General features: G+C 33.0%; 1 protein-coding gene across 1 annotated transcript in view; it reads right to left on the bottom strand.

Annotated features, from left to right (window-relative positions):
* IQCM (IQ motif containing M) overlaps nt 1-23,188 on the bottom strand; it is a 243,171-nt gene that overhangs the window by 45,517 nt on the left and 174,466 nt on the right. The window contains exon 11 of the mRNA XM_074338725.1: nt 7,852-8,010. Within this exon, the coding sequence (XP_074194826.1) occupies nt 7,852-8,010 (159 nt within the window). The remainder of the gene's footprint in view (nt 1-7,851; nt 8,011-23,188) is intronic.

Below are 23,188 nucleotides of genomic sequence, written 5' to 3'. Positions count from 1 at the left end.
TTGACTTTAAAGAATTCTGAACCTCAAACTTAAAGCCAGAAATTGAAATAACAAGTATAAGGAAATTCTTAAACAGTTAGTATATATTAAAGAGCTCTCTTGGGTGTATTGTAGAGTGCAAAAGAACTGTTTTACTAACATACATAGGTTGTATACTATAAAAGCAATTTTTTAAAGATAAAAATAGTTCTCTTGACTTCTGCCTATACCTATGACAATGTATAGTGATGTTTTTGCAATTAGGCACCAGCAACTATTATAAAATTCCTCTCCCATCCATCTAGTCCATACTTTTCCCTCTTCTGCCTTTAAATTTTACTCTTAAAATCTCTAATAGGTGCCCAGTAGACAGACTGTCAGATGCAGTTTAATATGCATAATCATAAAAAGTACAAGTGTTTGATAGTGTCAAAACATTATGTGCTTTGCATATTTTTAGTTCACCTGCATATTGGCTGGAAAGAAATCTACTCAATATTCTGCCTGCTCTATGATTCTTTTACGTCTCTATATGACTACAGGTTTCTGGTCCATAGTACCATAATATGCACAGAATATTCATTAAGTGAATGAATATATATATATATATATATATATATATATATATACATATATATAATATACATGCATATATTATATATATATGAATTTTGAACCTTTCCTTTAAATAAGGTGAGGTAGAATAATTCATTTTTTACACAGACATCTGTCAAGCTTACTCTGAAAAAAGAAAGCAAGTCATACCACCCCAAAATGGACAGCATATCATTGTAATATGAATGTTTGAAAACATATGTCTGGTAATCATGATCCTTCCCATGCATGAACTAAGGAAGGACAGTTAAAAATGTCAGAGGACCTCTATTATTTGCAACATGCCACAAAGATCATTTTTTAATAAAATTATAATGGTTTTATACAAGCAGCTGTCAATGTATTTATTAAATAACTCCAGTATCCAGATGTTTGCATACTAATTGAAGCCCAACATCTTCTACATATTGTTTAATTAATCAGTCACTGTCCATTTGTTGATTTTAAGCCTAAAATATCTATATTGATTTGGAATTACTACATTCCAAATTTTAAAGGATTTAAGGAAGAAAGACAACTGTAGCTTTAGTAGTACCTGATTTACATACTTGTGTAAACGAATGTTAACTTTAAAGACATTTAAAATGTCCTCTCCCCTCCAGGGTAAGCTTATTTAATAGGTTAATTTATTCTAATATTATATAATCAAAACAGGATTCGGGCAAACTATATTTGAACCGAGATTAACATAATGACATACCTTTAATAGAAAGTCTTATCAGCTCCCTACAATTATTAAATGTTCTAATTTAACTGACAGTCAAACAATACAAAGGGCAATTATAAAAATTCCAAAGTTTTGTGAAAACATTATACTGCAGTCTTGGGAAAGTCATCATTCACGCCTAGGGATATTAAGTGATTTTCAGCTAAAACAAAACATATATCTCATAAGGCTCCGTTTTTGTTTTATGGGAGGTTTCACGATGAAGTACAATTAGCTACTATTTAATACGTGAAGTTGGAAAAGGAAAGGAGTTGAACTTAAAATAGTCATGCAAAGCAAGATTTGAGGGGCGAAAAATGTGTGGTCAGAGCCTTCCAAAGAGGTTGGAACCCACTATGTCCACAGGCTGTGAGAGCTTTCCCAGGACCAGGCTGGCCCAGCCCCAGGCCTTTGCCTCACCTCCACTCCCAGGACAGAGGCAAAAGGGGAGGAAGTAGTATTTCTTTCAGATTTTGCTTCAGAAAATATTCGAAGGACAAAACTAGAAGGCAGTTTTAAAGCTTGAGGAAAACAAAAAGAAAAAGACTAATACAAAGACATATGTAATAGTGCTTACTTTGTCCAAAAAAAATTACTTTTCATAAAAGCCAGAATGGTTTGGGGAGCATGTGTGTAGGGGGAGGGGGTAGCAGAGGGGGATGGTAATGAGCCTGATGAGACTCTAAACTTGAATCATCACCATAGTTATAATTAAGGCCATGGCCAAAGCAGGCTTTGTGTAGCCTCTGTGCCCTCAGGTCTTCATTTCAAATGATCAGTTTCTAATACCTCTAACTGGCTCCCTGTAAAAATTAAAAGAAGACTGAGAAAAATTACATCTAATGTTGCTTCCAGGCCTTAAATATTCTTGTCACAAGTAGTTTTACAAAATGCTGGAAGAAAATGTGCCAAAATAATGAAAGTGATTAAAGAAAGTAAACTCTCAGTAATATTTTCCTTTTTTAGTTTGCAATTGTACCAATTTTCTATAATCCTTTTATATCAAGTTCATACATAAAATATCAATGAAAAGGACCTGATAGTTGAATAATAATAAAGCTGTGTTTACTCCTTGGTAAACAAGTGCACTATTTCTAATCAGTATTATAGAAGAGGTAGTTACACATACTGTGAATGCTTTATTTGATAGGACTCTTTGTGTGAGGATGAAATAATCCAGAGGCATCCTCACAGCTCTACAAAGCCATCTGGGTTCATGCTCCTCTCTCTTGCAAACCTCTTTCTATGCCCTCTTTTTCAATATGGTTCAGCAGAGCAACCACGAACTCAGAATGCACTGGTTTTACATCACTCATCACTTTGTCTTCTATTATAGTTAATTATGTACCATATCTTCTTTATCCAATCATCTATTGATGGGCAGGTGGGTTGCTTCCACATCTTGGCTATTGTAAATAATGCTGCAGTGAACATAGGAGTGTATATATCTTTTTAAATTAGTGTTTTGGATTTCCTAAGATAAATACCCAGAAGTGGAATTGCTGGGTCCTAAGGTAGTTCTATTGTTAATTTTTTGGAAGAAACTCCAAACCATTTTCCATAGTGGCTGCACCAATTGCAATAACAGCAACAACATAAAAGGGTTCCCCTAACTCCACATCCTCACCAACACTTATTTGTTGATTTATTGATGATGGCCATCATTATAGGTATGAGGTGATATCTCATTGCAGATTTAATTTGCATGTCTCTGATGATTAGTGATGTTGAGCATCTTTTCATTTGTCTGACCATCTGTATGTCCTCCCTGGAGAAATGTCCATTCAGGTCCTCTGCCCAGTTTTTAACTGGATTGTTTGTTTTTTGCTGTTGAGTTGTATGAGTTCTTTATAAGTTTTGGGTATTAACCGTTTATCAGATGTATCATTGGCAAATATTTCATCCTATTCTGTAGGCTGCATTTTCAGCAAAACCATTTTTAGACAGTATAAAAAAATAAAATTATAAAATAGCTTCATTCATTTCTCCTTTTTTTGAAAAGCTGTATTTTGATATGACAATATTCTTTTCACTATTATTTATCACAACAAAATCAAAATAAATAATATAAAGGTAAGTTTATATGAAGAACAATGTAAAACTAGATAAAACTTTAGGAGTTTTAAATTAAAGAACACAGCATACACATGGAAGTTCAAAATGATAATTATCAAGTCCCTAATCTTTTTGTTATTATTAAACAAAAAAATGTATAGTAAAATGTGTGGAATGTGTGGACAAATTATAAAAATCAGCCACACTAACTTAATTAAATTCCACTGAATTCACACAATGTAGATATTAAAATCTATATATTCCTATACTCATTTTGTGCAACTCTGTGCATATAGTATACCCATCATTGTATTTTGTAACCTTTTTTTTCATTAAAAATATATTCCCATATTTCCCAATAAGTAAATACTCAAGAACATAATTTTAATGGTCATACAGAATTCCCTATTATTCGTGAATCACAGTTAATTAACCATTCCCCGAATACTGGGAATTTACATTGTTTAAACAATTGTAGTAATTACAATGCTGTAATTACTATCATACACAAATCTATAACTATTATTTCTTTAAGATAAATGATTACACACACTTCACTGCATTCTGAAAGAATTAACTTCTCATAATTTAATATTTTCTTGATGATTCAAAATAAATCATCATATTTATTGCAGTATAGAATAAGATGGCAATTGTTCTCAGTTCAGAATATCTGAGCTGAATTCCTGGTAGTACCAACCGATAGCTGGATGGAAAGTTATTTATCCTTTCTTGGATATAATAATTCCTCTGTATAATGAGTTCAATAATTGCCTCTTTCATATAGATTATGAGGATGAAATGAGAAAATCACATCAAATGTATAGTCCCTAGTCTTATAAGAGTACAAATGGATAAATACTAACTTTACATTAACTATGACATTTTACCATCATACAATCATAGTAGACACCAAGACCTGCTATGTAATGTGAAAACTATTAAAAATTTCATAAAATTATAGATTTTATATACCTATATGAGAGATTAAAGTAACTCATGTTAAAAATTATTTTATGTAATAAATGCACATTATATACATAATATATATTTAAGTTTATACATTTTATATATAAGGGTATGTATGTATGTTGTCATAAATTATATGAACAAAATCTGATGAGTGAGATATAAGGGCATATATTTTGTTATTATTGCTGTCATATACTATGTCACCAATTTATCATACTTTAAAAAACAATTGCCTTAAAAAGAGTCCCACCAACAGCCCAAGTAACCAAAGCAATATTGAGAAAAAATAACACCGCTGGAAGCATCATATCTTCTGATTTCAAATTATATTAGGAAACTATATTAATTAAAACAGTAAGATATTTGCATGAAAACAGACATATGAGTATCATTCATCTTTATCTTTCTATCGAATGAGTCCTGTGAGAATACTGAATGTTGAAAATTGTAACCAATTGAACCATCCAAAAATAAAATGGCATTTTTCCATCACAAGTTACCCTTATCATGAAAACACATTCACATAATTTGCCCTTAACAAAAAAATCAAAGGGACATTAAAAAACACGAAAGTGGATACTACTGCCAATTTATAGTTGGTATTAGGTTGGTGCAAAAATAACTGCGATTTTTGCAATTACTTTTAACCTTTTAAACCACAATTACTTTTGCATCAACCTAATAAAAAGGGGAAAACAAGAGGTATATAGCTAAACTACTTTTCAAGTCGAATTGAATTTAAAATATAGCTTTCAGTGACTACATTATTCTCCTCAAGCAAGCAGGTACTCCAGAGGCAAAGCAAGGCATTGGACTAGCCATAGTACATTTCAATTTATCTAAATTATAATAGACCATAAATAAATATAAAATAAAATATGTAGAGCTCCTTTCAAATCAGGATAATCCTCAAAGAATGGGTTCAAAACAACTCAGTTTTGACAAGAGTAATAAATGTCTATATTCTAAGGAAAATTAGGAGAACTCAGTATAGAAAATTTAAGAAGGCAAAATAAATTACACACATATGAAATAGTTACAAGAAAATATGGCAAAAGCAGGGAAAAATGATGAACAGGAATCTAAGTAAATGCTGAGATGTGTATTTAAAGTTTCTAAAAGTGCAAAGATATAATCAGAACATATAGCAGATTATATCCACAATAAATCAGACATAGTTGATTAGCATATCTTATTTTGAGTTGCAGCACTTAAAAGAAATGAGAAAATTTGGAACATATTTAGAAATTCCAAAAGACATCAAGGATTAGAAATAGGGCTTCTGAGGAATATTTTAAATGGCCTATTTTAAAGAAAAGAGAGTTCTTATTAATATATGCATAGCCTTTATTTTGTGGATAGTGAAAAAATTACAACAGCAACGAAAGGTATATAAGAAAAGAAAGTCTTATGTTGCAAAGTAGAAAATTTTAAGACAGAAGATCATCAAAAATCAGACTTTCCTGTCAAGGACGATTGGGTAATTGCCAGTCTTTAAAGATGGGATTCTCATTTGGCTAATGTACATCAGGTCTTGCCTGAAGGCAGTGGAATAAAGTGAATGGCATAAAAAGACACCTTGTACTTTTATAATGGGTAACAAAATAGTGATTAGGCCAGGAAATCAGGTTCCAGTATTAATTGCATAAGTTAAATAACCATATGTTATAAAGGTAAGTAAAATTAACTATGTGAAAGGCTGGAAATGATATATGAAAAAGAAGTGCTAGAAAATTAGAGGTCTATGCTCATTACTCGGGATCTGAACAAAATAGAAACCTTACCTTAATACAATAATATGATTTCAGTTAAGAATGGACCATTGATCTGAGAATGTAATTTAATCATTCATTTGTATTCCCTAAATGATGTCATTGAAAGATAATGGATGACCTACCCCTTTCAAGGTATTCCCATGAGAATTCCAATTGTTCCTTAATATAATCTACAGCTTCCAGCTTGAAAATCCACCAAAGTCACAAAAACTTAATGAAGGAGAGAATCAAGTTCAGCATATTTGTGACAAGGCAGAAGGCCAGGGGAGCTCAAGGAAAGACAACTCTTCTGGAAAGAGAACCAAAGACATGTGACAACACTAGCCTTCCTAAATAGCCTTTCCCAAAATAAGTTTGACAAGACATATGTTCCTGGGGGAAAAATTTTTTTTATATTGTTGGTGTTCAAGATTATAAAATTATGACTCAGAAGAAAAACTCTGTGTAAAGTAAGCAATTTGAAATTAGGCAGCATTCCAGTTATATACAAGCCACTGCCCTAGGAATTATGGAATATAAAAGTATGGATACACTGAATATTTTAAGTATGTATGGTCTTTAAAGTACATAATTTATTAGCAACCTATACCATCTATGGAACGTTCAGTAACTCTATGAACTACTTTTCAGTTCTTGCTGTTGATATATCTCTAAATCTACAGAGTGAAATCAATAAACAGGAGTGCCTACGCTGTAGAGTAATAATGTTGGACACATAATAAATTCCCAGAGCTATCTTCCCTAAAGTGTTTATAGTCAAGGAGTTACCAAGTTTCAGAAAGCACTTCTATAATAGACTAATCTTTTCCAAGGCAAATGCTGCAATCTCTCTTGTCAATCAATTTAATAATAACTGTAATTCAAAAAGATACAAGGCCTTGGTCACTTACTAACAAAGGAAAAGATAAGCCTGAAACCTCAAAAGATGGAGTCCTCAACTTACAATCTAATGCCACTCGCATATATCCTTTCTAGTTGTTTTATTTGAATCAAATGTTCATAAATGGGCTCTGAACAGTGAAGATACATTTTTAAGGGTAATATGCTTCACATTCTGGTAATTTTCAGGTAGAAAATTGCAAAGAGAAAATAAATTGCAACCAGAGTCTTCATTTAGCTTACAGAACCGAAAGACATCAACATTTCTCTTTCATAATTTTCTTTCTTTCTTCTTTCTTTCCCTCCTCTTCTACCTCTGGGCTATCAGAACTGAGCACTTCAATGTATTTTATATTTACCAGTCCAAAGAAGATGTACAAACGACAAATGTATGAAAAGATGCTTAATATCAACTAGAGAAATGCAAATAAAACTGCAATGGAACACCAATATGTACCTATTAGAACGCCCACAATTAGAAAGACTGATTACACCAAGTATTGACAGAGCTGTGGAGCAAATACAACTCATATTTCTGCTGATGAGGAATATGAAATGGTATAGCCAGTCAAGAGAAAAACAAACGTATTTCTATACACAGTCCTATACGTGAATGTTCCCAGCAGCTTCCCTTGTAGTATTACTGTGGTTTTTTTTTTTTAAAGCAACCCAAATGTCCATCATCAGGTGAATAAATAAACACAATGTGGTTCCACTATCTAGTGGAAGTACCAAAGTATAAAATAGTCACTTTTTAAATTGCAGGCATGATCCTTAAAAACTAAAGAAAATATTCTAAAGGGCCTATGTATCACCCCACATTATCTAAGTGACACGGAGGAGTTATAGAAAGCAAAGGATCATTCTTACCGATATATTTGTATCCTTCTTCCCCATTTACTATGGGTCTCAGCCAAGTTGACCTAAGTTGCTTATTCTGCACATGGGCACCTTGAGGAGGATAGAGTGTAAATAACATTTCAATTGCATTAGACTTCTTGATGAGGCCAGAATATTTTTCACGGTCTTCTGTAAGAAAAAAAGGAACATTAAATTTTTTCAAAAATTTTAGTTATTTTTATAAATGAACGTGCTTCTTTTAAGGCATGAAAATTAAAACTATTTAATAATTTGAGGGCTAATGATTATGTTGACAATATGGGGGTTTTTTAGCCAAAGACACTGCACCAAAACTCTTACTCTTCAGGTAGTTCCTAGCAAATATTAAGAGGTAAGGGCTTTCCTAACAGCATCTTTAAACACTATCATTTAAAGCAGTGTTGTTAATAGCTATAGACAAAAAGTAAGATAACTAATGAACAGTATTCATATTCTACATACTATATAACATAACCATATATTATTTTAATTTCCAGTAAACAATGAAATCCGATTAACCAGGCAAAAATGTTGTTAATGTAGAATTCCAGAAACTGAAATTACTGAAAGAATTAATATTCCTAGGCTATGGTCTTTAAGAAAATATAATAATGCTATACAAGTATTTATACAGCACTTAGTATATGCAAGGAATTTTTCCATGTGCTTTAAAACATTGACACATTTAATTTTTCAAAGCACATCTATAAGGTAGATCCTATTATTTCCATTTCACATGAAGAATTTTAGTCCCAGAGAAATTAAATAACTTGCCTAAGTCTTATAGTCTGTCAATGATGCAATTTGGATTAGGATTGTATAAGGAAGCTCTTATCTGCAAACAAAAGCTTGTCAACCAAACATGATCTGCATTAACAAGTAGATGAGAAAACTGGAATTAAAAAATAATTTGAACTGTAGAGTGAAAAATCTTTGGTTGTGGCTCTTGGGCCTTCAGCTTGTAATTTCAGTTTTTGGGTGATAAACCAGTGTCCTAAAATTCAATAAGGCAGTCTCCTGAACAGATCATTCAAAGTCATTATACCTAGAAACATTTCAAAGAAGAGATAGTAATGTGACGCTCCATTTATAACTCTTGTTACATTGTCTTTCCTTCCTTTCCCCTCCCTCCCTTCCTTCCTTCCTTTTTTATTTTCCTTTATTTTGTTAAATATCATATTTTACAGTACATAAGTATAAGGCAGTATGACAAAATTATTGAATGAGAAAGTAGATTTGTTGTTGGAGAGGGTTCGGGTTTTAAGCTATTGCCTCACTCCAAATCCACCCTTCATTGTCCTGCTTGGGAGATTAGAGAAGTTCTCCCTCGCCATGTGGCACAATTTTAAGCTTCTTCCATAAAGGGTCACACACAGAAGTAAAGGATGAAGGAGCTCTTTCTGGTTCTAGGTGATTCTCCAAGCCAGTTCCTACAGTGCATAGTGGCCAATAGTGCAGGGCACCTTTTGGCCAGTTCACCTGGCACCCTATAGGGCTACACACACACACACACTGAGAGCTTCCTAATGAGTTCTGTGGCGCAACACTTTCCCGTGAAAGGGTTCCACACGGTGACACCTCCCTATGGACAGTTTCCCCAGAACCCCAGATAAAGTCTTCCCTGAGAGTTCTATTAGTATGCTCTATCAGTGAACTTCTCTGCCATTCACTGGGTAACAGCTATGACCTCTCCAAAAGGAATATGGATCCCAGGGGGAGGGGTGGAGGAAGGGGACCCTCTTTTAAATTTGTTCCTTCCTGAGGTGCTCTGCCTCAGACATAGGGGTAGCAGCCGCTTCCTATGTCTGCTCTTCTCATTTCTTTAGGGTTCTTTTTTCCCTCAGCAGCCAATCAGAGTTAATCCAACTCCCATCATAGTTAACAATTCTTTATATTAAAGTTTATCTGCTCACATCATTGTATAGTTTCTATTTCCTAATTTGACCCTGACTAATACAGACAGATCTGGGCTCTAAATCTTGAAACACCATTAACAGCCTGTGAAATATCAGACAAATCAATTTATGTCCAGGTGATACTATTTACTACATTGGATTAGTAATAGGATTAATTGATATGACATATAAAACATTTATAACACCATATCTTTAAGTACTATATGAGTGTGTTATTAGTTTTTATCCAGCATTATTTCAATAATAATAAAAAGTGAGAGTCAGAAAATAATAATATGGTGTTGCATCTTTTGATTATAAACATCTTAGGGAGTTTTCTGCCTCCTTTTAAAAGGGCAAGTTTAAAACTATTCCCTCCTAAAAAGGGAATACTTCGCATATGCTCTGATATTATATATGTGTATATATATATATATACACACACACATATACATACATATATGTATGTATAAACACACACAAGGGTGTCAAAAATGTATACATATTTTAAGAAATAAAACTGTATTAAAATTGTAATACTCAATATATACCAATAACAAAAGATGAATACAAATCACATTTGACTTCTGCAGTTACAAGAGGTGCTCAAAGTGGTTACCATCAGCGTCCAGACACTTCTGATTAAGGCAAACCACTGCTTGAGCAACGTCAACCAAAGTGTCAGCTTGTATACGTTTTTTGGCACCCCCAGTATATAATACATATTATATATTATGCATATTATATATATAATGCATATTATATATATAATGCATATTATATATATATGCGTATTATATATAATGCATATTATATATGTATGTGTGTGTGTGTGTGTGTATATATATATATATATATATATATCATATGTAATTCTAAATCTCACTTTCTCATCTGTCAACAGAAGAAAGAAAGCTAGAACTATTATAAAACAATGTAGAAGAATAAATCCTGCTTCAGTTTTTGCCCCAAGTCATACTTCTTGAAGAAATGTAATAGGGGAGATTCTCAGACAATAGAGGTCTTTTCAAGTTGTAAAGGAAGTTAAGGATGGAAAATTGTGTCAGAAGAAATTATATAGCTAAATTAAATATAATCCTGAGGTTTTCCATGACACACAAAATAAAGAAACAACATAGATCAGAACTTCTCTTTGAAACCATAAAGAAAAAAAGAAACAAATAATGAAGTAGTGAAAACTAGGAATAATAGCAGTTATTTAGTGTGTAAGGACCAAATTGCACTTAAGGTTTTTTTCCTCCCCAACATTTATATGTTTCTAATTCCTTTATCTTTAAAATAAGGATGTTTAGTAACATTATTTTATAAGATTGCATTCATTAGTTTTAATAAAGCACTTTATTTTTCATAAAAGCAAATATTTCCATTTCGGGCAAACTGAAATGCCTACACTGAAATATAAGTAGTGGATGTGGAACTGCCACTCTTGCTTCCTGGCTTACTCTGATTGAAGACTAAGTAGAAAACATGAAGTTGGTGGGTATTGAACATAGATAACATGATATAGTGATAGCACTAGTAAGAGACATATGCTGAAGGTTTCTAGGTCAGAGTTTTGCTAATGCCACCGCTTGCCATCAGGTACACAAAAGGAACCTTGGAACTTATATAAACAAGGCATTATGATTTTTGAATGATTGTAGCTTCCTTCATCAGGTCAGAGTTGATTACAAATAAGCATCTTTCATTTTAGAAAACATATAGCTGATAAAACATGTTCTCTTCTTTTTATTTTATTACATATGTCATCCCAAGATAAAAAACAAGAATTGAATTTCTGTTGCTGATATTGATCATTTTTGTTATTTATGGAGCTCCTTCCTCTCAATACACTGCTAAGTCTATATTGCCACATTGGATTTAGACGTAATGATTCTGTTCCCAGAACTCAAGAGATTTAGAGCTGTTCCTTACACTCTTCTTATATGTAGTTAAAATCTGAAGAGCTTAGATATATGTATCTAGGTCTGGTTCTGTGGCAAAGCACACACAAAATTTCCATAATGTTCTATCACTCCCTAGTCACCAAGTGGTTATCTTCATTAAGAGGTGGCCGCAGTGGTTGAGAGCAGAGGCTCTGGAACTTCACCACTTGTGTGTGAGTCTGGCACTGACCTGAAGCAAGTTGGCTCACACTATAGTGTTGTCATGAGGACGCAATGAGTTAATACCTAGTCTATGGTCGTCATTACTTATGTGTTAGTTATTGCTATTATTACCGTGTTTCCATGAAAATAAGACCTAGCCAGACAATCAGCTTTAATTAGTCTTTTGGAGCAAAAATTCATATTAGATCTGGTCTTATTTTACTATAATATAAGACTGGGTATAGTATAGTATAGTATAGTATAGTATAGTATAGTATAGTATAGTATAGTATAATACCAGGTATAGTATAATATAATACTGGGTCTTATATTAATTTTTGCTCCAAAACACATTAGAACTGATGGTCCAGCTAGGTCTTATTTTGGAGGAAACATGACATGATGGCCTCCATTTAATAGATGCTGGTACAGCCCCTATCCTATTTAGATAATAATAGCAGCTTCCTGTTTTCTGCCCCATCTTGTTTGTGCCCTGGGCTTGTGGATGGAAAAGTGGGCAGTCCTCCTGAAGTCATCACTCTGTCTGGCCACTCCTACACTATTTTGGATACTCTGAAGGTCAGTGGTTTCTCTTGGATACTGAGCAGCATTCAGGAGGTTTCTGCCACTTGCGGAAGCTGTTTAATTTACCAGTCACTCATGCACTACTAATTGGTAAAATGGTGGTCTTCCTTGTTCTTAGTAGTAGCAATAAAAATAAGGAAGTTATTTTGTTTAACCTAAGACATGACAGATGTTGAGGGCCCTATCAGTTTACAGACCATTAAAAAATATAAAGAACATGCAATTTAACTGGAATGCCATTAATAATAAGATGTAACTCAATTTCAGAGGCATTAAAACATGAAAATATACATCTGAGAGTTAACAAAATATGACAAAATCAAGATATTCAATTGCTGAATGGACAACTCCTCTTGGCTAACAAATGGGCATCTCAAAATCTACACAACAAAACCTGTCCTGGGCCGGGTTTCCCTGTCTCAGTAAACAGCACGCATCTAATGGTACAACCTAGAAAACTAGGAGACCTCCTGGGTACTTGTCTCACTTCCCACTGCCACCATCCTCGAAAAACTATCATTTTTTATACAAATATTTTAGCCTCCCAAATAGTCCACTTGGCCCTTTCAATCTTGCCTCTAAACAGCAGCCAAAATAATATTTTTTAAATGTAAATCCAATCATACATTTTTCCAAACCAATGGTTTCCTGATGCTCTTAAAATAATGTTGAGCTCTTTACTATGTTTTAAAAGTTCTGAACATTCTGGTGCCTGCCTCCTCCTCCATCTCTGCTCTAGCAACCCTGGCTTTCTTTTAGTTTCACAAATAAACATTGCTTCCTCATATTTCAGAAACTTTGCATAAGATATTTTGTCTACCTGGAATATTCTCCTTCCAAACATTTCCCTCCATGGCTTCTTTAATCACTTTTACAGTTCTCCTTAAAGTCTCATCTGATTCTCACCAAACTAGATCAAGCCTCCACATTATATGATCTGAGTTATTGCCCTCTTCATTTGCTCTCCATTACACTTATTGAAGTTTGTAATTGTTACTTATATTTTTATTTGGTTAAGCTCTGTCTCCCTCACAAAACTATTAGTTCCAGGCAGGCAAGGTCCATGACTGTTTGCCAATCGTTGTATCCTCTAGCACCTAGCCCTGTTCCTGGTATTTAGAAAGGGTCAATAAAAGGCTTTTTAATTAACACATAAATATAACAATAATTGATAGTATTTATTGGGATCTTAGCCTATGGCAGGCAGTGTACTAAGCAGGTTATATGCATTAGCTAAATTAATCCTAAAATCACATGTGTTTAACTTGCTGACAAATCCTATGAGTTCAGTATTATCATATTCATATCATAGCTCAAGACACTGAGGCATAGAGAGGTTAGAGAGCACTTTCAGCTGGTAATGGTGAAGCCAGGACCAAATCTCAATTTTAACTTCAAAGCCGGCTCTTTTAACCAGATGTCACATTGCTTTAACAAAAGGTCCCTGGCATTACGGGACTGTTAGCAGTTTCATGGGTATGCTAGTCAGCTAGCATGCTCTCCCTTTGAAGTCTTCTGCCAGTCTTTCTAAATCCTTCAGCTGTCCCTGTATAGTCTGCTGGTCAGTATTACTGTTTCTCGCACAAAAGAAGCAACGCATACCTCTGTGCAGGTAATTTTCTGATGTTTGTCTTCTCCACAAGAACTTATGTAGAGGCTATTGAGCCATCCAGGTCAAAACCATAGTCACCAACTAATTATAAACTCTTAGTTTGCTAAGAATGTAAGCTAGTATAAATCCCACAATGTATCTTCCTTAGCCATCTCTACTATTCCCCAGCCTCTCAAATAAATGTGAATCATTATGCTTTATACTCAGAGTAGGTAGTGAGTTTTCAGAGAACCTGAAGCTGTCCTTCCCTTCCACTCCCAAACAGGGAGCAGTTCTAGTGTGAGCTCATTTCTTCCCTTCTGCACAGCCTAAGTCTGAATATTTAAGGCAGAGGTCCCAGACTTGTACTTCAAAAATCATAGTGATTATATATATGGAGTTTTCACAATTAAGTTTGTTTGGTTGTGGCAAATATTCTGGTTCCATGATTATTTTAACAGTATTTCATGGTTTTAAAACAACTGAGTTTATAATAGGAAATTTTAGAAATACAAAAAAAAAAAAAAAAAATGTAAGGAGTCGTTATTACTCTTAATGTTTGTCAACTTTAATCCCATATGTGTGGTTTTTATTCTTTCACATTCTCCAAGAAACCACAACAGAGCATAAGTAGTTAATAAGACACTTGGTAGGAAATCATACTCAGATCAAATAAATATGTAAAATATTTGCTATTAAAAATAATAGACTGAGTACCTACTTTTAAAAAATAAAAATATTAAAAATTAGGAAATAAAGTTCCCAGCTTCACATTCTGAGTAAAGATAATGAAAAGAAAGATCATCTATTATCACAATCATTTCTTTCTGTAATTATTTTTAAAGGATATTTTAACATTAAAAATGCATGAGCAACACAATCTCAGATGAAAGAGCGGTACTTTACATTGAATAATGAGAACCTTGAGCTTCTAGGATTTGTTAAAGTGTCAATTTCTTCCTAATAAGCCTTTCCTCAATACAAATTCCAGCATAAACAAAATACTTCTGAAGGGCATGTGTATAAATTAAGTTCAGCAACTGTCCTGAGTGTATCAGGGAGAGTTAGGTGGCTAACAAAGCTTTACTAGTGACCCTGGGTTACTAAACTAGACGTGCAAACTTTGTTATTGAAGTCAATTATTAACGAGTATTTATAAGTATGGGTAGATATACCCTAATACTTTACCTTATCCCAGTAACTGAACTATTAAGTAACTAAATTTACCACCAAGGTAAAAATATATTTTATAGTCTTCATACAAACACAAAATCCACAAGCTAAAAACCATGGTGACAGATAATGGAGGTTTTCTTCTATTGTGAATATTATGTATTCATTAATGTGTTAATTTATCTTTCATGGGCCACTGACCAGTCACATGACTTTTGCAGTATGGGGTTATCAAATGTGAATTTCAACTGGTAGTCAAATAATCAATAGCATACTGTAAATAACCAATTTCTAAAGGTTATACTTTTGATATCTCGTCACTGCTCAGTTATAGAGCACTTTAGGCAGCATTCATTTTCTTTGATTTGAAGTGAATGCCATATTTGTTTTGTCATACCATTTTTATCTAAGATTTTTCTATTTATTAGTAAATGTAAAAGAAGGATACCAATTGATCAGTATGAAAAATTATATACGTCTTAAACAAAGGAAAGTAAATCAAGAGCACCCCCATTCCTATTAATGAAATTTTCTTTTTTAAAGATCTTTAAAGGAGGGAAATACTGATATTCAAACCAAAGGGCAAAATTATTTAAGAGGCAGTTAAACAATATGCCACAGGGTGACATAACCAGTAAACACAAATGCAAGGACCACTGATCTCTTCTATTACAATTAAACACCAACATTACTTAATTTAAATAAGAGCAAAAATGCTTATTAACACTTGACTGAGAGAAAAAATATAAAATAAGGAAATAAATTGAAAATGTGTTCAAGTATAGCAAATATTCCTACTTTTAAATCACTTCAGTTCATGAAAACTGGAACATATTGTGAATTTTGCCAGACTGTTCTTCACTCTATAATTCAAAGGTGAAGGGTGAAAATTGTGTCTTTCAGCCATACTCATAAATCCAATCAAAATTCTAATATAAAATAGAAATTTAGGGGATTGTAGCCATTTGATTGTTCAATAATTAAAGTACAGTTATTTCAAAATGTTCACTTCCTCAGTGGAATAGAGTTCATAAAAAATATGCTAATATTTTAATTTTATTTCCATGTTTTTTTATTTGTTTTGTTTTATAGATTTACAAAGGCAAATAAATACATTTTCAGGTGCTTGACAATAAAAGCTAAAAGACTTTTCCCTTTTCTGTCTTCACAAAATTTACAAAAAAAGCACAGATCATATTATTATTATTACACATAAGTAAATCATATAGCTACATAAAACACTAAAAAATTTTGGTTAATAATTCCAATAGAATTAAAAGACTTCTTATGGGGGACATTTCCCATCTTCTAAAATCTATGTGTGATTGTTTGCGTGTAAGTATGTCTGTTTACTGAAAGTAATGCAAACATTTTCTCATAAATTATTGTAGTATTATGATTAATATTAAGTAGTCCATTTTAAAAATATGCCCTTCATTTTTCTCTGAATGTCTGAGTCTCAGGATGGCTAGATTAAATCCATTAACATGGTTTTACTCTGACAGACTAAAGACAAATGCTCCTCTCACCTTAGTTTAAATGCTCTCACTTTGAGAGAAATACAGTATCACAAAAAATCATAAAACTTAAGAGCAGAGTGTCAGTTTTTATTGGGCTCACCATACGTAATTCACAAGATATTTCTTTCACTTTGTTTGAAAGCGTATTTTAATTAAAAAAATTTACCACCTAGATTGGATTATTAAATTTTAATTACACAATCTTCCTGTTTTTCTTGCTACAGATTGCCATTCTTTAGGTCATTTTTCTTTATTTTTACATATCCTTAAGGGCCAGGGGAAATGAAACAAATCTTTAGGCTATTCATTAGTAATATCAGTTTTTAAAAGTATATTGTGGAGAAAGTTGGAATTATGTAGTTCAGAATTTTAAGTACTATTGTCTCATGCTATCTCAATCCCACAGCAAAAAAAAAAAAAAAAAAAATTTTCAATTATTGGCAGTTGACTATAGCAGGTTTAGCTCTACAGCTTTATTCAACAATTATGTCAGCCTTCCATGCAAAAAAGATTTTTAAAAAAATTCACCTTCCCTTTCATGTGCTTAGTACTCTCTTTAGATTCAGGAGACAAAAATAATACCATGCTATTGCATACAGTAAAACAATGAACTCCAATAAGTGACATCTTGCCTAATGTATTTTCCAAGTGAATTCTAAAAAAAAAAAAAAACGGTTTCTTAAAAATTATTTTATGCATTCATTTTTAAACAATAAATGATGTCTTTTAGAACTGAACCATTCTCTAGCTTTTTGGAGTTTATTTGCCAGCCTAATTTAGATTTCTCAATACCAGTAAAGAGGTCTATAATTTGAGGCATATAGATTCATTATAGAACAGTTAAGATTAATCTAAATTCCTTCTGAAAAAAGATTGGGTACAGGCTAATTAGTGGGTGGGAGAATATACTTATTACAAATGATGAATTTCTTTTCTTTCTTTCTTTCTTTCTTTCTTTCTTTCTTTCTTTCTTTCTTTCTTTCTTAACTAAAGCTTATTGGGGTAACAATGGTTTATTTATAGATATCAATAGGCAATATCTCTGGCTAAAGATGGTAAAGTAAAAGCAAATTTTTTCTCTCCTCTTCTCCCACAATACTCCCCCCCAAAACATTTTTTAATCTATGAAACACACACACACACACAACCACACAAACACACAGACGTTAGTGAAACATGAAAATTCCTACAACCTCCAATGAACTTGAAGACTATTTGACAGAAATGATAAAATTCAGACCCAAATGAGAAAGAATGCCTAGAGCTGACAAAAATTTTCCTAGCTCTCAGACAAGATATAGATATGTTTAAAAGGAAGAATCAGAGTTCTAAAGAACCTCTCCATGGAGGTTTTTGGGGAGTAGCAAGACCTATGCGTGTGGATGGAGCATAGGAGAAGCAGAGAATGTCACTGAGGAACCCAGTCCACACCACATCTCAGAAGGACAGTTAAGGTGGAGCTAAAGGAAGAAAGATTCGTGTCTGTCCCATGTGAAAAGTACATTCACCTCCATCCCAATGTCCCTTCTAAAATCTCTATCATTTACAGTGTCAAGTCAAAATCCAAAAATCTCATCAGCTTGGAAGTCTCAAATTTCATCATCTAAAATCAAAATCTGTTATGAGTGAAGCTCTGGGTATAATCCATTTTGGGGTACAATTCCTCTACAGACCACTGAAATTTAGGAACCAGTTGTCTGCTCCCCAAATACAATGATAGAACAAACATAAGATAAAAGTTAAGACATTCCCATTCAAAAAAGAAGAAAAGATAAAGAAAAAAAAAAGAAGTGTATTTGAAATCCAGATGGATAAATTCCATTAGATTTCAAGGGTAGAAATCTTCTGTGGTTTTCAACTCTGCCCTTGAAATAATCTTTTTCTTTTCTTTTTTTTTCTGTTTTCAAGAAGGGTAGCATGAATTTGTAGCGGATGAGTTTTGTCAGTCTGTTTCCTGCTTATACACTTTTGTCCAGTAGCCTTCTCTCATTTCATACTGTTTCTGCCCTTTTTGGTCCAAGCTGGAAGTGTTATGTTGGTATAAACTTCTCAAGAATCTTGTGGTCCTCTCATGTATGTTATGGAGATTCACTCCGTTAGACAAAAGGCTTCTTCATACATCTCTCATGGAAAATTTCATTCCCATTCTTGACTTCTGCTTAGATGACTGGGAGGGTCTAGAAATCACACTGTTTTTTGGTGTGTTTTTTTAATTTTTGTCCATAAAAATTCCAAAAAAAAAATCTTTGTGTAACTGACTTCTCTTTTTCATCTGTCTGAGGTATTGGCAAAATGTTGTCCAGCCACACCCTCGTTTTTTCTCTATAGCATGTTTTCCTGAGAGTGGACATCTTAATTTTAATATCCTTCACAAACTGAATGAATTGAGAATTTCCCAAATTATCTAGTTCTGGTTTGTCTGGGGTTTTTTTGTTTGTTTGTTTAGCAGTTCTCTCAATTTATCTTCCTGCATTTTACTTTAGGCAGTAAAAGTAACTAGGATGCACGTTTGCTTGGAAATTTCCTCAGCTAAATGTTCAAGATCGTAACTTACAAATTCGACTTCCTACATAACTATAGGACACAAGTCTGCTGAACTTTCTGCCCTAATCATAAGGGTCTCCTTTCCCCTAGTTTCATAATAATATCTTCTTCATTCCCCTCTTCGTCCTCAATAACAGTACCTTTAACTTCCATGTTTCTATTAACAGTCTCTTTGTAATTTAGTTTTTCTCTACCACACTTCATCCTTCCTTCTGAGACTTCGTTAGCAAAATTGTTAACTCCATAACTCCACTAACAGTCTGTCTAAGGCAATGCAGGTTTTTTTCCATCAGGTCCTCAATACTCTTCTGGCCTTCACCTACTGCCTAATTCCACATTTTTAGATAAGCTTTATAAGTCAGTGTTCAACTAGAAAGACAGACTCAGTAGGAGATATACATTAAGAGATCTATTGTCAGGAATTGGCTTATACAATTGGGGGGACAGCTTAGGTGTCCTAAATCCACAGAGCTGGCCATCAGGAAAGGCAGGCTGGAATTTGGAGGCCCAGAGTGAAGTTACTATCCACAGGAAGAATTTCTTCTTTTTCAGGGAGGCCTCAGCTCTGTATTAAAGGCCTGTCAACTGACTGTATCAGGCCTGTCCAGATTATCTAGCTTAATCTCCTTTATTTAAATCAACTGGTTATGCAGTTTGGTCACATATACAAAATACCTTTATAGCAACATGTAGATTAGTGTTTGAATATCTGGGAATGATAGCCAAGTCAGTCCACACATCAAAAAGATCAGGACAAGCTTACTAACTTTAAGGATATAGAATGTGTTTTTTTGGGAATGCAAATCACTTCCAACATATGGCAATAGTTGAATTTAGTTTTTTCCAAAACAACATTCAACAAAATAAGAAAAATGCTTATAAAATTCTGACAAAAGGTGTAACCTGAGAGATTTAAAAGAAGTCAAGTATAAAGATACCAAAGAAAAATTCTCAGGAAACAAACCACCTATAATCTCTTCCTGACATACAACAAAACACAGCAATAAAATATTATATTTTATTAAGATAAAACCAAATCAAACAATAAAAATAAAGAGCTAAAGAATGGAAAAGCCATGGTAAAACATGAAGGGAGGGAGGGAGGGAGGAAGGATTGAACTCATTTAAACATATAAAACTACAAGGCCAAACAACTGTAGTAGGACTTACAGAAAAAAGTACATCTATCAGAAATCTTGAAAATATATATTTTTAAGTCATAAAATAGTTTAAATTGGGAGATATTTGGGAGTAGAAGTAAAAGAAAATTTAAATGTGATGATTTTCTCATTTTATTAGAATGTCAGTAGAGGGTTTGATAAATTAGGAAGTGCTTTAAGTATTTAAATTTCTTCAAGTATTCCTTTAAAAACCAAAAACAATGCAGAATAATCCCTGAAAAAGTTAAACTCTCAGTGACTAACATACACAGTTTTTTAGCCAGACATATTCCTGCCTCTGACAATTTAGAAACTTGCTTACCAATGAAAAGAGGAAAGATCAAACATTGTTTTCTCCCTTTCTCCACATGAATTAAAGTCATTTGGAAAGAAAATCTCATGGGATACTTTTTCTATAAATATATAAATAGCATACTTTTTCTATAACATACAAATATATCATTTTATGCGGTTTCCTAGAGCTAAGTAAAACATTTATCAATCAGTTTATCAAACAATTGTATTTAGGAGAAAAGTGACGTTTAGATGATATATTTCTGACTTTTGAGATAGGGCAAGCAGCAAAATTCCAGTCTTTTGTGCATGTTGTTTCTTGAAGTATACGACAACTTGGATTATTTCCCCTTGGGTTTTTTTCCAAAAGAGCAAGATTAATTGCTTGAATAAAGATAGGCTTACATAATTTATGAATGTGTATGTGGTCCACTGTGCTGTATTTAATTTCTTTCATAGGATAATAAGCTTAAAGGATAAAGTAAATTAGAGACCTCCTATCTCTCTGTTTTAATTGGGCTTTATATAAGATTTTGTAAAAAAAAAAGAAAGAAATTATATGGAAACTGAAGAAGAGATTAGCAAGCACTAAGATCAAATGGATTGGCAGAAATAATAAACAGATTGTTTTTAGTGGTCCACGGCAAATTGACAGAAGATATTAAATTGATAACAAACATGAGCCTAACATATTGTATTGTCTTGAGGAAAAAATTAATATAATTTAGTTCAGAAAATGTGTGGAGATAATCTTCAGGAAGAGTACAAAGTAAAGAAAAGATAGATGAATTTAACTACTGTCCACTAAGAATTATCAAAAAAACACATTTCCCCTTAATTTCCCCTCCCTTTTGGGTTGGAAATAACCCTTTACAAGTACTACATGCTAACGTGATGTATGATACACTGTGATTTTTTGTACCCTCACAATTTTCATTGTTTACCTTCAACCGGGAAGCAGCAAGAGACATTTGTTGACAACCGATGCTCTTCGTGAACAATGTAACCTATAGACAAGCCTGGGGGAGCTTTGCTTTTCTGCACCTCAATGCAGTCTTCAAAAATGAGCATTAATTCACTATAAGTGGATGAGAGAATGGTGGCTAACTGGTCTACATGACTGTCAAGGGAGGGCAAATCTGTACTCCTGCAAAAGCTCATGTGTCCTTTTTTTGATATCTGTATCTATAAAAATGTCTGAGTTTCAGACTATTTAACAGAAGACATAAAATATGTATATAGTTATTTCTAATATACATTATCAAGCTTTTTAGTTTGTGCACATTTGATACTCCAGGTATTTCATTTCAAGGTTAGAATTGAAATAAATATATTAAACTAGTCACCTAGTGGTTACAAATGTGATCCTAATAAAAGAAAATGATAAATTATGAGCTTGACTTTTGGGTCAAAATGATAACTCACAGGGACCTAATTTAATCACTTTACTAACTGTGTCCTGTGCTTAGGGTAATTGTTATCATCACTGGGCAGTAACAAAAAAAGTTTTGTGAATTCAGCATTTTTATCTGCGTTGTTACTCTCTGCATCTGTTTCTTAACAAGCTAACAGCTGTTTCTCTGAAGATTTTATCCTCAAAATCTCAGATCTTGATTCAAATTTTTAAAGGAAGGTTTATGTTTCAAACAACAACAACATGTTTTACTTGGAATACAGTTGGGAATAGAAAAGGATTTTTTTTTTTTTCCTAGAAATACAGCTGCCTATTCATTTATGTTGTCATATGATCTGCTACTGATCTGGGTAAGAAAATGTTTTCCCCATACTCCCATAAGATTCAAATTCTTGTTGCAAACTACATAATATTTTCTATTTTTTCCTCAATAATGTTGGCATGTAAACATAAGACAAAAATCCTTTTCACATTTTTTATCTTTCAGAGAAATCACCGACTTTAAAAATGTGAGAATTATTACATTTTTACATGTAATACTTTCAAGAAAATTACCATGTTGCTGACTTAAAATGCTAAAAATATAGTTTAAAGTGTTTTTTTATTAGTTGTCATGAGAAATTTGAAATGAGCCACTCATGCTCTCTTATTTGATGACTCTTGTGATCCCTCAGATGTATTTCAAGAAAGCTCTCTTTAAAAAGATTTGATGCTTGTGCAGTGAAGCAGAATGGATTCTTTGTGTCAAGCTAACTGTCCCATGAAATAACTGAATCCATGATGGTAGGTCTTTCTAATACGTTCCATTCAAAAGAGTTAGCTGGTTCAAATATGAATAATATTTAAATTTTTGAATAATAATAGAAATCTGTGTCAATGATACATGTATTTAAAAAAAATGAAGACACAAAGTGTCATTTTACTGGACAGTGAATTGCAGGGGCAAGGGGAAAGCTTGAGTAATTGTTAAAGCAAACTAAAACATAAGAGTTTTTTACATGGCACCAAGACCTAAATTTTAATCATCTCTGGAAGTGGCTAAAG

The sequence above is a fragment of the Rhinolophus sinicus genome, linkage group LG07, assembly GCF_036562045.2.
Source record: "Rhinolophus sinicus isolate RSC01 linkage group LG07, ASM3656204v1, whole genome shotgun sequence".
NCBI lineage: Eukaryota > Metazoa > Chordata > Mammalia > Chiroptera > Rhinolophidae > Rhinolophus > Rhinolophus sinicus.
Note: the sequence above shows the minus strand (reverse complement) of the source record. Positions and strands in the feature narration are given on the sequence as shown.